Source organism: Myxine glutinosa, chromosome 4 (genome assembly GCF_964187855.1).
Source record: "Myxine glutinosa chromosome 4, kmMyxGlut1.1, whole genome shotgun sequence".
Taxonomy (NCBI): domain Eukaryota; kingdom Metazoa; phylum Chordata; class Myxini; order Myxiniformes; family Myxinidae; genus Myxine; species Myxine glutinosa.
In genome coordinates this window covers 56,582,287-56,595,968 of record NC_136264.1, presented here as the reverse complement: position 1 = coordinate 56,595,968, position 13,682 = coordinate 56,582,287, and the positions used below count along the sequence as shown (strand labels likewise).

The 13,682-nt window shown below is 45.1% G+C and overlaps 1 protein-coding gene across 1 annotated transcript in view; it reads left to right on the top strand.

The window, feature by feature from the left end:
• Positions 1-13,142, top strand: part of LOC137425848 (phospholipase A and acyltransferase 1-like) — a 14,535-nt gene extending 1,393 nt beyond the window's left edge. The window contains exons 4-5 of the mRNA XM_078775729.1: positions 1-211; positions 12,879-13,142. The exon at positions 1-211 is cut by the window's left edge and continues 58 nt beyond it. Of these exons, the coding sequence (XP_078631855.1) occupies positions 1-211; positions 12,879-13,046 (379 nt within the window). The 3' untranslated portion in view covers positions 13,047-13,142. The remainder of the gene's footprint in view (positions 212-12,878) is intronic.
• The last annotated feature ends 540 nt before the right edge of the window (positions 13,143-13,682 follow it).

Here is a 13,682-nt window from a genome sequence, read left to right as displayed (position 1 = left end):
TGTGAAGAAAGAAAAATTGAACATTGTTGTTGGTGTTGATCGCTATCGCATCAACAATAAATACGATCATCATTATGAACCATTGCCAGCAAAAGTGATTGTGGAGAGAGCCCTCTCCCGAGTTGGTCAGGACTTCTCCTACAGAATCCTCTCAAACAACTGTGAACACTTTGTGACCCTATTGCGCTATGGGAAGCCCGTTTTTCAACAGGTAAGGATGTGTCACAACAACACATTCCGGCAATTGAACAACTTCATTTTCTGCTGGATTCAAACGTAGGGTGTTACGACCTAGCCCTTGGGTAGAGGGCTCGCGGCATAGCCTATTGCTCCGGAGATCCTAATTGACGTACTTAGGAGGTCAATACGTTTCCTGTTGGTGGGTCCCCTGTTGGTGAGTCGCGCCGTTTAAGCAGCCAGATATGACCGAGCGGGATTATCTGAGTGCTAACGCAACTTTACACCTCCCGCCCCCCCCCCCCCAACTCACCGATACACAGTATGCAAATGTGTGCTAGTCCAGCAATGCAATGCAAGTTCAAAAATGAATGCACATCCCTTACTCAGGATAAACGAAACTGCAGGATATACTACCAAGCCATGCACAAAAAAAACAACAGAAAAATTCGATTGACATGTGGAAATAAAGAAATAAGTCATGAAATCAGTACAGACAGGCGCAGGGGCAAGACACGCAACAATCAAACACCCCAACAGATATCTCTCTTTAATCCCAAGGGGAGGGGAAGGTGAAGCAAAATAACAAAATAATTTTTGCAGTGGTATCAAATAAAAGGGGGGTAAAAGAGTAATGGAAAGAGAATGATGGGGGGAAGAATTCTAACCTGTTTTAGATGACTCTCAGTGGTCTTATCTCAGCCGCAGTTCCCAAAGATGGTGCCTCACCACCTACCTCTCTCCCCCTTGGGTCACTTCCTCACACTCCATGAACCAATCGATCAGCGCTACCCTTCCAAATCTTACAACATAATGAAACGCACCTTTCTTCAGGTTTGGCCATCAATACTCGCCGAGCACGACACGCTTCTGCGCTCTTCCATTTTTGAGATCTGATGCATATGTACCAGGCCCTCATAGGCCTACTTCCAGTAGCCGACTGGGTCTTAAAACCGGCCCGGGCATCCTTCACCTAGGTCGGCCCATTATTCATTTATATGGTGCTTATCTGAGAAAATAGACGAAATGCTTGAAAAAAACAAAAACAAATAAAATCCACTAAAAATGACATTTATTTTCAGTAACACAAGCACATGTCATGTCTAAGAGAGTAGGTGCCTGCGCAGTTCGCTGCTTCTGGCAGCCACACCATCAATGACATCCTTAGTTTCAAGTTTGGCCAGGACCCCTTTTTCCACAGACGTCAACATGAACGCCTCAAGATGTTCTTGTGTCATTGTACTTCGCAAACGGCTTTTGATTCTCTTCAAAGCAGAGAAAGACCGTTCACATGCCACTTGTGACACAGGCAGCGTTAGCAGCAGCTTGTAGGCAAGCCCAATGCTCTTGTAGGCATCAGTGAAGAGGTTCAACTTGAGGAGCACCTTGTAGCAGCAGAGAGGACAGGCTTTACATGACTTACATGTACTTGGCAGAGTCTTCCTGTCCTGTTCAGACTCACTGTTCTCCTACACTGTATAAGCATCTGCTACTGATAGTTTCAGTGTTGACCCTTGTTCTCCAAGGCTTCGCAGTTCTTTTCATAGTTGTTCCGCAGTGACACCATCATCAAATCTCAGCAAATGTTTATGCAGCTCTTCCATAGCTCCCGATGGCACTTGATCAAAGTTCCTTGGGTGGAGAAGTGAGAGATCAGCATACAATGTTGATGTTGCTGATCTGTCAAACCGCTGCTCAATGCTGCTCACAATAGTGTCCACTATTCGGTTGTTCACTTCAATGCGATACTTCTTTACTGGGTCAGAAGCTGATGTAGCCTCATCTATGAACAGTTCGTCATCAATGCGTTTGTGCCGTCTTTGCCGTTTTATAGGAAGGGACTCTTCCACAACAAGATTTACATCCATTTCATCCAGCTGGTCATGAGCCCATTGAACAAACTTTGCAGCTGCATCATGACAAGCTTGGAAGTCATCCCGTAGCATCTGCATATTCTCTAGCAATTCATCCACCATCCGGTGCACAGTCAGCAGATCCAATTGCACAGTTTGTAGGTACTTGGAGAGCGCTGTAGTGCGGGAGAATACTTGCAGATATACTTGTGCAGTCAGAATTGTTTCAAACTGCAGGAGACTGGCAATGTATCCCTGCACCTTGGCCTTAACAGCTGCTTGGATCTGGTCAGCAACTAGTATGGCATTAAGAGTGGTGATAACTTCCATGAAAAGCGCTCCAGTTGGGTTGTTGAATGAACCAAAAACCTTCTTCAAGGCGGCATCCATTGACCACCATCTAGTTTCTCCGATAGTTCCAATTTGTTTCACAGTAGTGGAGTGTCGACTCCAGATGTTCATTCGCTGATAAGATTCCCGAAAGAACACTGCAATGTCATTCATTAGTGAGAACAGTGATGCGCTAGTGACCACAACACTTGTAGCTTCGGTCACAACGAGATTTAACACATGTGCGTGGCACCAAATATGGATCTGCATTGGAGCTTCCTTTGATAGCAGAGTACTGAAACCTTTGTAGCGCCCCTGCATGTTTGCTGGACCATCAGTTGAGTTTCCAACACACTTCTTGAGGCCAAGATTCAGTCCTAACAAGACTTCAGAAACAAGTTGCACAAAAGCTTCACCAGTAGATTCCTCACATTTCACCACACTCACTAATCTTTCTTGGATAGTGCCAGTGCTATCAACATATCGAAGAACAACAGAGTACTGGTCTTGTGTTGAGATGTCTTGAGTGGTATCAATTTCCACAGCAAACATGTCTGTTACTTCTTCAGAAATCCACTGACTTATCTTATCCTGGATAACTGTGATAACATAATTCACTGTAGTTTTAGACAGCAAAGTTACCAAGGAGCCTCGACCTCGTGAACTCTTTGCCTTCTCATGTTGCTTCTTGCTGTTCTGGACAACGTGAAAGAGATGATCGGCTGTGCAGGAATCATACTTCCGAAGTAGTTTTACAACTTCCAGAAATGTACCATGGTCTATCTCCTCATTGTCAAGTGTGTATGCTGCTTCTTCATTACTTCCTTTGTAGCTCAGTCCCCTCTTACCAATGAGTTTGACCACATCCACAACTCTTTCCATCACTTGTCGTCTCTTTCTAACCTCATCATGATGGCTACGTGCGAGCAGGTGAGAAACGCTGGACTGTTGTCGATCTACCAGGTATGCTGTAGAGCATCTCAAATGAAAAGAAGAGCGTTCATGTTCTTCAACACGTGTATGTACATGTCGCCAGTCAGTCATTCCCTCGATGAACGTGGACCAGTCTGAGGTGCTGGAAAATGCCAAGCACACTGAACAGTGAAGAGAATGATTGTCCTTGTTGTATGACAACCACCATCTCTGTTTGTACCATCTTTTCGCATGAAACACCTCTTGACCACTCGGTTGTCAGTTTTTTGATTAGGGTGGTAATTCCAAAACAGCAAACAATCTTCATCTCTACATGGTTTCTTAAAGTAGTTAATCGAAGGGTATCCCTCCTCTGCAAGTGCAACAGCTGTACCAGGTACATCTCTCTCAGATCACCGCACCTGTTCGTGTTCACCAATTTGCACAAATTCTGCCGATTCAGCTGCCAATTGGTCATCGACTGATTCAGCTGCCAATTGATCATCTACCAATTCAGCTGCTGATGGTCCAGCTACCGATTCAGTATCCTTATCCCCGTGTTCACTGACTTCACCAGGCCCAGTATTAGTACTCTTGAACAGATCCAAAAGGTTTCTGCACTTTGAAGCACTATCTGACAGTTTTTTTTCTTTCAATCACACTCCTTCTCAGCACCTCCTTTTCTGCTCTTCTGGTTTGCTTTATCCATTGTTGGTTACAGATGCAGATGCTGAAATTTTTTTTTTTTTGCATCGTAAGCCAGTTCGCAACATTGTTATCAATACTAGATCAGTAGTAAGTAGACCTATCTAAACTTACTTGGCCTATCGGCTCAAAATCCTTTTTACTGTTGATTTGGTAGTTTTTGCAATGAAGGAAACACGTATCGGAGTACATACGACATAGCGATTGTGAATGTAACAGCTCTGAGGTGTATTTCGCTTCGCATCGCAGTGACAGTGAGCACCAATATGGCGGCTGTAAGACTAAAATCTGGCTTTAAACCCCCTCACCTCACAGCCTTGAACCAGACATATTAACACGCTCCTCCCCCTTCAATTCCCGTTCTTCAAAGCAAAGCGGTAAAAATTGTTGTGTCGCCCTTATATATGACGAGCAACGGTACCCGCCCTAGGGGCAGGGATTCAATTAGGAGGCGCGATTAATTTTAACATCCGTTAAATATCACGCAAATCATCAAAATCTAAACAGTGTTTTTAGAATTTAAATTAAAAAAACCACATCACTGTTCATATCGGTAAATATTATTCCATCGTGTTTCAAATCGTGATTAGTGATATCAACTGTACGCTTTTCTTTAGGAAAAAAAATGGAATGATTTTGTACGGAACCTCTTCTTCAGCTTGGAACTTCAGGGTAGACGACATTGCTGATAAAAGTTCCTTTTCTCTCTTTGAAGTTCTTGGTAAACATTTTGATATTGTCACTGCTGCCAACACGACGCCATGGCATTATTCATAACATTCATTCATTCATTCATTCATCTAATGATCATTAAACATTATTCTTACGCTCCTTAAACGTTCATTAAACGATTACGAAAATAAAAACGAAAAACATTACGAAATTACGTTCACACCGTCACATCAAACACTACTGTGAACACAAAAGTCACAAACATCGTCACAAACGTTACGTTACGTAATTCAAACCGTGAACACATCGAATATTGGAGAGCCCGTTGCGCAAAGGATTTGTTTTCTCTGGTGCGTGTTACTGGGCGGGTACCGTTGCTAGTAATTATAATGAGGAGTCAGGGGCGACCTTTTGAACTTTTGATATTTAGCGGGGAATCCCCGGGGGTGGAGGCAGAAGTTTTCCGTGACAATTTTTTTTTTCAGCAGTTTTTTTATCCAGCCGAGCGGCCCATTTTTTACCCAGCGGTCCCAGCCCACCGGGCATTGCCCATTGCCCATTGCCCATTGCTGCTCCACGATATCAAGCCTGCTCCATGATGTCAAACCTACTCCACGATGTCAAACCTGCTCCACAATATCAAGCCTGCTCCACGATATCAAGCCTGCTCCACGATGTCAAACCTACTCCACGATCTCAAACCTGCTCCATGATGTCAAGCCTACTCCACGATATCAAACCTACTCCACGATGTCAAACCTGCTCCATGATGTCAAACCTGCTCCACGATATCAAGCCTGCTCCACGATATCAAGCCTGCTCCACAATGTCAAACCTGCTCCACGATGTCAAACCTGCTCCACGGTGTCAAACCTGCTCCATGATGTCAAGCATGCTCCATGATGTCAAACCTACTCCACGATGTCAAGTCATTATACATTCCCACTGCACTTCTGGACAGTCAAACACACTTAAAACCTTCCCTGAACAAGGTCATCCCTAACTCGGTTTTTAGTCCAGTCAATCTAACAAATTATATGGCTTGACCCACCACTAATTGCAACAGAACGTTTTTTACTGCTATGCATTTCAGGAATGTCTCCTAAACACCATACTAAAAGTATACCAAAATATATTTGGGAGAAATGCTTCAAATGTGCGTAATATGCAAATTAGCTGTTGCCATGAGGAAAAAAAGCGATTTTCCACAGTAATTCTGTATCTAGGTATCCAATAATGAGAAATTAAGTAGGTAGACCCGTATTTTCAGGGTTGACAAGCGTTACGCCTCGGTCCCCTGTCGGTGAAGTGATGTGAGTTGACAAAGTGGAAGACGTAAGGCGGCCATCTTGGATTTTGACGTGGCAACCTAATTTTCAATAGTGTTCTCCCTTATTCCTAGATACACCCACACACCAGATTAGAAGTTAGTAGTTCGTTTATTTTTCAAGATATTTCACTCACAAGTTTCAGACATATATATGGTGGCGGCCATCTTGGATTTTGACGTGGCGAACGAATTTTCAATAGCATTCTTCTTTATGCCGAGATACACCCACTCACCAAATTAGAAGTTGGTATTTCGCTTATTTTTCAAGATATTCCGCTCACAAGGTTCAGACATACATGGCGTCAGACATACAAGGCGGCGGCCATCTTGGATTTTGACGTAGGTTGCACCCACACACAAAATTAGAATTCGGTCCTTCGCTTACGCACGCATGCACGCACATACGCACGCATGCACGCACGCACGCACACACGCACGCACGGATGGACGGACGGACGCACACACAGACGGAGGGGAAAACCATTGTCCCCCTTTCGCTCAGCAGTGCGACGGGGGACGTTTCATTTCTGGATCAATTATATGCATACAATTCAATGAAGTATGCAAATTAGATGCCACCGTTATTCAAAAAAACATTTCTGCCAGAATTCTCTTGACCCAATCTTGGCAAGTGAAATGTGCATACCCATATTTCATGGTCATTGGATATGATTAGCACATTTTTGGATTAATTATATGCATACAATTATGCAAAAATGCAATTAGCTATCCTCATTATATGAAACTGCTGTTTAACTCTGTGCATGTTTTCGATTCTGTTGCAGAGTACCGTATCTAATAAGGATTTGTGGTGTGACTGATGAACATTGACAAGAGCATATTCTACTATAACAAGAGTTTAGCGGTGGCCAGGAGGCTCAAATTTTCAGGGTTAGTGTATACATACGAGTAAAACATTTTGGAAGAATTATATGCATACATTTATATTAAATACGAAAATTAGCTTCTTCCGGAAATTACCTCAGCACACGGGAAAGAATCAATTGACTTGCAAAGAACTACGAGCGATGGAAGTTAATGATCCCACATACAATATTGACCTTCTCTGGGAAGTGTCACTTATGCTTCGTCCATGAAGGCCAGCATGGCCTGGAATGATGCAAGCAGTTCATCACGGTCAGTTTCCTGGTAAATCAACTGTGCAATCCTTGCCTATGATCGACATGGATCCTCGCGATATGTCGTGTATCTTCTCAACACTTAGTTATGTGTGTGAACAATCCAAGGGATACAACATCACTCCAGTGATTACATTTGACCAACCACTGTGGTGGAAAGCCTTGATGATAATAGAATCAGAGCCCAGTGACAGTGACTTAAAATCGATTGTCTTGAGACTCGGAGGCCTTCACATGGAAATGAGCTTTTTAGGCGCTATCGGACATCTTATGGCTGGAAGCGGTCTACAAGAAGTCTTTGAAGTCGTTTATGCCGGAAATGCTGTAAAGCATGTGCTTAGCGGAAAGGCAATCTCAAGCGCTGTACAAGGACACCTCTTGGTGGATTCTGCCCTCAATGCGATGCTGGTAGCGAATGCACACAACCGCCCCCTGCCAACATATTCCGATATTGACCAAGTGGAGGGAACAGCAGAGAATCATTCTGAAGAGTCAGACATGATACATGAACAGATGGAACCGGTTGTGGAAGATGACATCATCCAGGAGGAGGAGGAGAATGATCAAGAACAAAACAAAGACTTGTTTGAACTGGTGAACTATTTGATCGCTTAATGGTAGATCCAGGTGTTGCTGATGAGGTGTCCTCCTCAGAAGCTCTCAGGCGCATGTCTGAGAAGCTGAAGGAAGAAAAGAACTCTGTGAATGATCTACGAACAGCCCGCCCCTGGCTGCAATATATGGATATGGTAGAGATCTTAAGGAAATTCAAAAAAGCAGAGCGTATGGGTAATTGGATGCTGCACCTTCAGGCCGTACATGATATGCTTCTGTACTTTGCAGCAGCAGGGCACAATCTGTACACCAAGTGTGCGTACTTGTACCTTCAAATGAGGAAACAACTTGACAAGAATCACCCAGAAGTGCATAGGAGTTTCATGAATGGACTTCATGTCGTTAGAAGAAGTGAACGTTATTGGGCTGGCCTAACAACCGACCTTGTGATAGAACAAGCGCCCATGAGGAGTATGAAGACCAGTGGTGGCTTAACTAGAGGCAAAGGAATGGCCGAGATACAGAGATTGATATGGTTACTGGCAATGCCAGCCTGTGCTGAAGTGAATTGTGCCATGCAGGAGCTCACAGGTGTGACCTATGATACCAGTGAACAGCACAAGGACAATTCCAAATCAAGACAACAATGTGATGTAAAAGACATATATGAACTGCTTGGAGCCTTCAATAAATGGAACCCTTTCAACAGTGAACCATCTCTACATGGTATTTTGAGTGGCGTTACTGCACATGACACAGCGAATGTTGATAACGCCAGATATGTGCGGCAAACTATACACTAGATTCCATGGTTGGGAAGAGTGTGTATGACTATTCTTTCCAACGCAAAAAAGAAGCAGTCACACTTGGGTCAAAGACAGCGGTTGTCATTGATGGAGACTCAGTGCAAGGTGATCCACAGTTGCTTTTCCAACGACTCAGCGTAATTGCCACGAGTGAAACACAAGAAGATCCAGCATCTTTGTTCAAGTATGAGCTCTGCAGACTGTAGTTATCCTCCAGCACTCTTCGACTCCTCAGGTCTTCCTGGGAAGCCAAATAAAGCAGCGCTTGGTGATGCAATTTGGGAACTTGTTAAACATGATCAGTCAGATCCAACTGGTGATGTCCACGATGTGTTTAATGGAGGTGCCCTCATGCAACGTCTGCCATGGTCATCTGGGCAAACTTTCGAAAGTATATGTCACACATATATTACTTATGTGATAAGCAGGTATGGGAAGGCAACAATTGTCTTCGACGGCTACGAGGACGGTCCCACGATCAAGGATGCCACACATCGGAGACTGGTAGGAAGTTGCATCGGACCAAATGTCACTTTCACTGGTCAAACAGTCCCGAAGCTTAAGAAGAACGAGTTCCTCGCAAACACAATCAACAAACAACGCTTCATGTACATCCGAAGTGACTCCCGAGAGAAGGCGGGATGTCTGACTATTCATGCCAATGGGGATGCTGATGTGCTGATTGTCCAGACTGCAGTGGATTCTGCAAAGACAATATATACAGTTCTTGTTGGTGACGACACAGACCTACTGATTCTTCTTTGCGACCATGCCGACATGCAAGGCAGGGACATATTTTTCAAGCCTGAGCCAAAACTTAACGCAAAGAAATTTCGAGTATGGAATATCAAAAAGACCAAGACGACCTTGGGAATGAATATCTATGACAGAATGCTATTTGTACATGCCCGGCTTGGCTGCGACACAACATCCAGTGCGTATGGCATTGGCAAAGCTGTTTCCCTGAAGCACATATAAAACAACGTCCAATTCATGAAACATGCCGACCTGTTCACCAAAGGATGATATTGTTGCAGCAGGGGAGAAGGCCCTTGTGTGCATGTACAATGGAAATCAAGATGAAAGTATTTTTGTGATTTTGCCATCAAGGCAAACCCCCTTTTGTTAATTGCACGACAACATGTAGCCTGCAGTAGTTAGTTATTTCTTATTGAATGTAAAGATTAGCCCCTTCCCATTGTGTAATAATCCAGAGCAATATGCGTTGAGAGTAGGCAGGATTTCAAACCTTCGTGTGGTTAAGGGAGGACATTTTAATGTGCAGGAAGGCGTGGCCAAAAGAACAGGCCCACGTGACCAATGAGGGGTCGGGGGCACGTCACCAGCAAGCGACCAATGGGTTGTGAAACCTCCCCAAATGAAAGAGGGAAGGAGGACTGAAACCTTCATTGGGGGAGGAGGGATTGAAGGCCAGCACGTGACTAACCTCAGCAAATGGGAGGCTGTGCAACATTCTGGAAGCTTTTCGGGTCTGATAAAACCCCCACCCATCGCATTTCCAGCCTCTTGATTTTGCTTCACCGGCGACATGGCTCTTGCTTTTTGCGTCAACACCCGACACCCATCGCTCTTCGCCGATCTCTCGCTCTGATCTGGTGGACCTGCAAGCGTTGGCCCCTCCCGCGACTCATCTCGAAGCTGGTCGTTCCACCTGCGCTGAATATAGCCCTGCCTGCGTTGCAGCTTGTCCAACCTGTGCTGAAGTTCGTCCGTGCTGACTTCGAGGCGGCGGTTTGTCCTTCGTACCTTACCTCATCTAGGCTGCACATCTGGATCGAGGATCGAGCTGCACATTGCGCACACCAGACCAAGTGGCCACCATCGAGTCAATCCCAGCACGTACATCAGTACGAGAATAACCAGTGTGTCATTCCCCTGTGTGTGTGAGTGTGTGAAGGCGCCTGTAGGGTTTATTATAGGTAAGGAATTGGTACGGTTGCACATTCGTCTTTTTCACTGTGCCTTCTAAATAAAAGGCTGTACATTTTGTTACTTTCAAACCTGTTCGGGTACCTTTTTTCTCCATTGGCCTAGCATCATCCGAGACCGAATTTGGCTTGAATCAGGTCCGTAAATCACGTCAGGTAACGCCACTTTCCACACCGCGCCAATCCGCTCGGCACACAATAAAGTGTGGGAAACGAGGGTTCGATCCCCGGTTTCTTCGGCCGCGTGTCTTGAAGGTATTTGGGATTATTTGACCAGCAAACTCTTCGGCGCGTGGCTGTGAGGTTGGCGATCGGAATTGCTTAACAATCCATCAATCACGAGATTAGTCGTGGTCGGCGGCCTCAGTGGACCTGGAGTTTGAGGGGGAGCGGGGTAATAAACTCTCCTTAGTACGTCGACAAACACGGGATCCGCAACAGTATTGATGCCTACGATACAAGCGTTTCTGTGAGAAGGTTGCAAAAAGTACCAAATATGTTGAGGCCCAGAACTTGCCACCAACATCTGCGGCTACAATGTTTCACAATCTGAGAGTGTACTTCCAAATTCAGGAGTGGAAAGGAAATGTTGGACAATTGAAACCAGATGAATGGGGATGGAAGATCAGCGAGGGTCAGTTACTCCCAGTGCAAACCTACTGAGATCTTCAGATGTAACCGCAAGGCGGGGTGCAGCACCACTAAATGTACATGCAAGAAGCATGGCCTTGACTGCTCATGGATGTGTGGAGAGTGTTAAGGTTTGAGTTGTGCTAACTCATCAAGACTGGAGCTCGATGACGAGTGACATCCAAGAACTGGTAATTCATCCAGAAATGGACTTATCATATTCCCTTATCTTGAAAATATGGGTATACACATTTCACTTGTCAAGATTGTTTCAAGAGATAGAGAGTTCTGGCAGAAATGTTTTTTTTGAATAACGGTGGCATCTAATTTGTATACTTCATTGAATTGTTTGCATATAATTGATCCAGAAATGAAATTTTCATAATCATCAACCTTGAAAATATGGGTCTACCTACTTAATTTCTCATGATTGGATACTTAGACACAGAATTACTGTGGAAAATTGATTTTTTCCTCATGGCGGCAGCTAATTTGCATATTATGCAAATTTGACGCCTTTCTGCCAAATATATTTTGGTATACTTTTAGTATGGTGTTTAGGGGACATTCCTGAAATGCATGGGAGTGAAAAACATTCTGTTGCAATTAGTGGTGGGTCAAGCCACTACTTTGACTGGACTATTTGTTCCCTAAGTCTGTCATAACCTATCCTCGAGACAATGAATCGGTTGCAGGGTTTTCAGTTCACCTGGAACAAAGTTCAGGGGAGCTTATGCGATGGCGCGTTGTCCGTCCGTCCGTCAAGGGAGGGGGAGGGAGGGGGCGGGGGGGGGGGGGTTTGGTGTTGCCCCCCAAAATAGATATTTGCTTTCTTCTCAGAAACCACACACACAGTTTTGATGAAACCTCACTATAACTTTAATCACCCATTATGTACCAATGTTTGTTCAGAGCATTCGAAAAATTGGTGTCTTAGGGAGGTATATGGGGTTGGGGGAGGAGAGGGTTACCCCCCCTAAATAGGTATATTTTTCTTTGTTTGTTTAAAGCCTTATGATTATGCTAGTATGATTTTACATGCTGCCCTGTCTCCTAGCAACCTTTGAAATTGGTTTAAAACAAGTCAGGAGACGGCGATGGTTCACGAGCGAGCAGTATTCAATGACAAAGGACGGACTATAACCGAAACAGACCCGGACAGGCCAGCACCGGAAATGTCAAAACGGTTACTCACCTTGAAATGAGATAGAAAATAATGTATAATCAGTTATGAGGTTAGTTAGCAACACAATACCGAAAATTCGGTGAAAAATGAAATGAAAAAAAGGAAAAAAAAGAAAAATCGAGCTCCGTGGGGCTGGACACATGACATTGGCCTAACCAAATACCGAAACCCCTGTCAGATTCCACCAAACCCCTCGGAGAAGATGTAGCTTGACCAGTCCCATCCCAAACCAGTCCAACGAAAAAGACATCTTTTTCGGGCGTGGCTTCGCCCACAATGGGCGCAATAAGCCCACTCGAGGCAGGACACAACCAGATCATGATATCAACCTCCCGACCAAGTTTCATCAAGATCGAATGATATCTTCGGGTAGTTATGCTGCGGACAGACAGACACACACAGAAACACACACAGACAGACGCACACACATGACGAATATTGTGGTCACTTGATAACTCGTGAACCACTACCCTTAGTCGGTGCAGTATACTGTTTATTATACCAGGTGAGCGCCAGGGGTATTGACCCGATGTTTTAAAATAGGTATGTGCGAGTAGGTTGAAACCAAAGTGTGGATTCTGTCACTTCATGGTGCGAATGTTTTTTTACATTTTGTCTTCCCTGCCCCCTGCAGGCTGACCGCGGTGTGGAAGCGATGTCTGCTGCACTTGTACCGATGGGCGTTGTTGCTGCAGTTTTATCGTTAGGGTTATTGTTTTCACGGCAAAGACAAAAGCAGAAAGTGCAACAGATTTGGAAGGAAAGTCTGCAGGTTGTGGCTTCGAGAGACTCGTTTTCTTGAAATAAAAAAGCTCCAGCTGATTTGCTTTGGTACCTCAGGAATGGATTAAATGAACAAATGTGAGTGAACAGATGCAATAAATATTGTAACAGATGAGCTTGGGTGAACAACAAAATGTGATGCTCCAGTACTGGTTGTTGTTGGTTTAGTACATTGGACGTGACGTCATCTGGCGCCGTCCCGCGCATGCTCGGTTGTGCTTTTTGCCCAATTCATGATCCTCTTCCTTGTTGGGCTCTTTGGTTTCCTTAAGCTTGGTGTTAAAGCGCGGCGTTACGCGCGCTGCTTGCGAGCAAGGAGGAAGCGGACAAGCGGTAACTTATAAGCGTCTTTATTTCAGGAGCTCACTGTAACACTGGCGCGCTCCGGGCTGCGCGCCCGGTGTATATCATGAGGCCACGCCTACCCCTCGGGCGTGGCCACCGTTCACTTGGTGCGCGGAATGATGTCACCACGCCAGTGGGCTTTTGTGTCCGCCACACGCGCCCCCCCAGAATTCCCGCGCGCCTGGAGGGCCAGTTTGCGGGGCAGACGAATGACCCGGCTGAAGCGCCCCCTGGCGATCGGCGGCGTCCGGGGTGCAGGGATGCCAGGTGGGATGCCCCTGGCTGCCCCTGGGATGGGTGCAGGACCGGG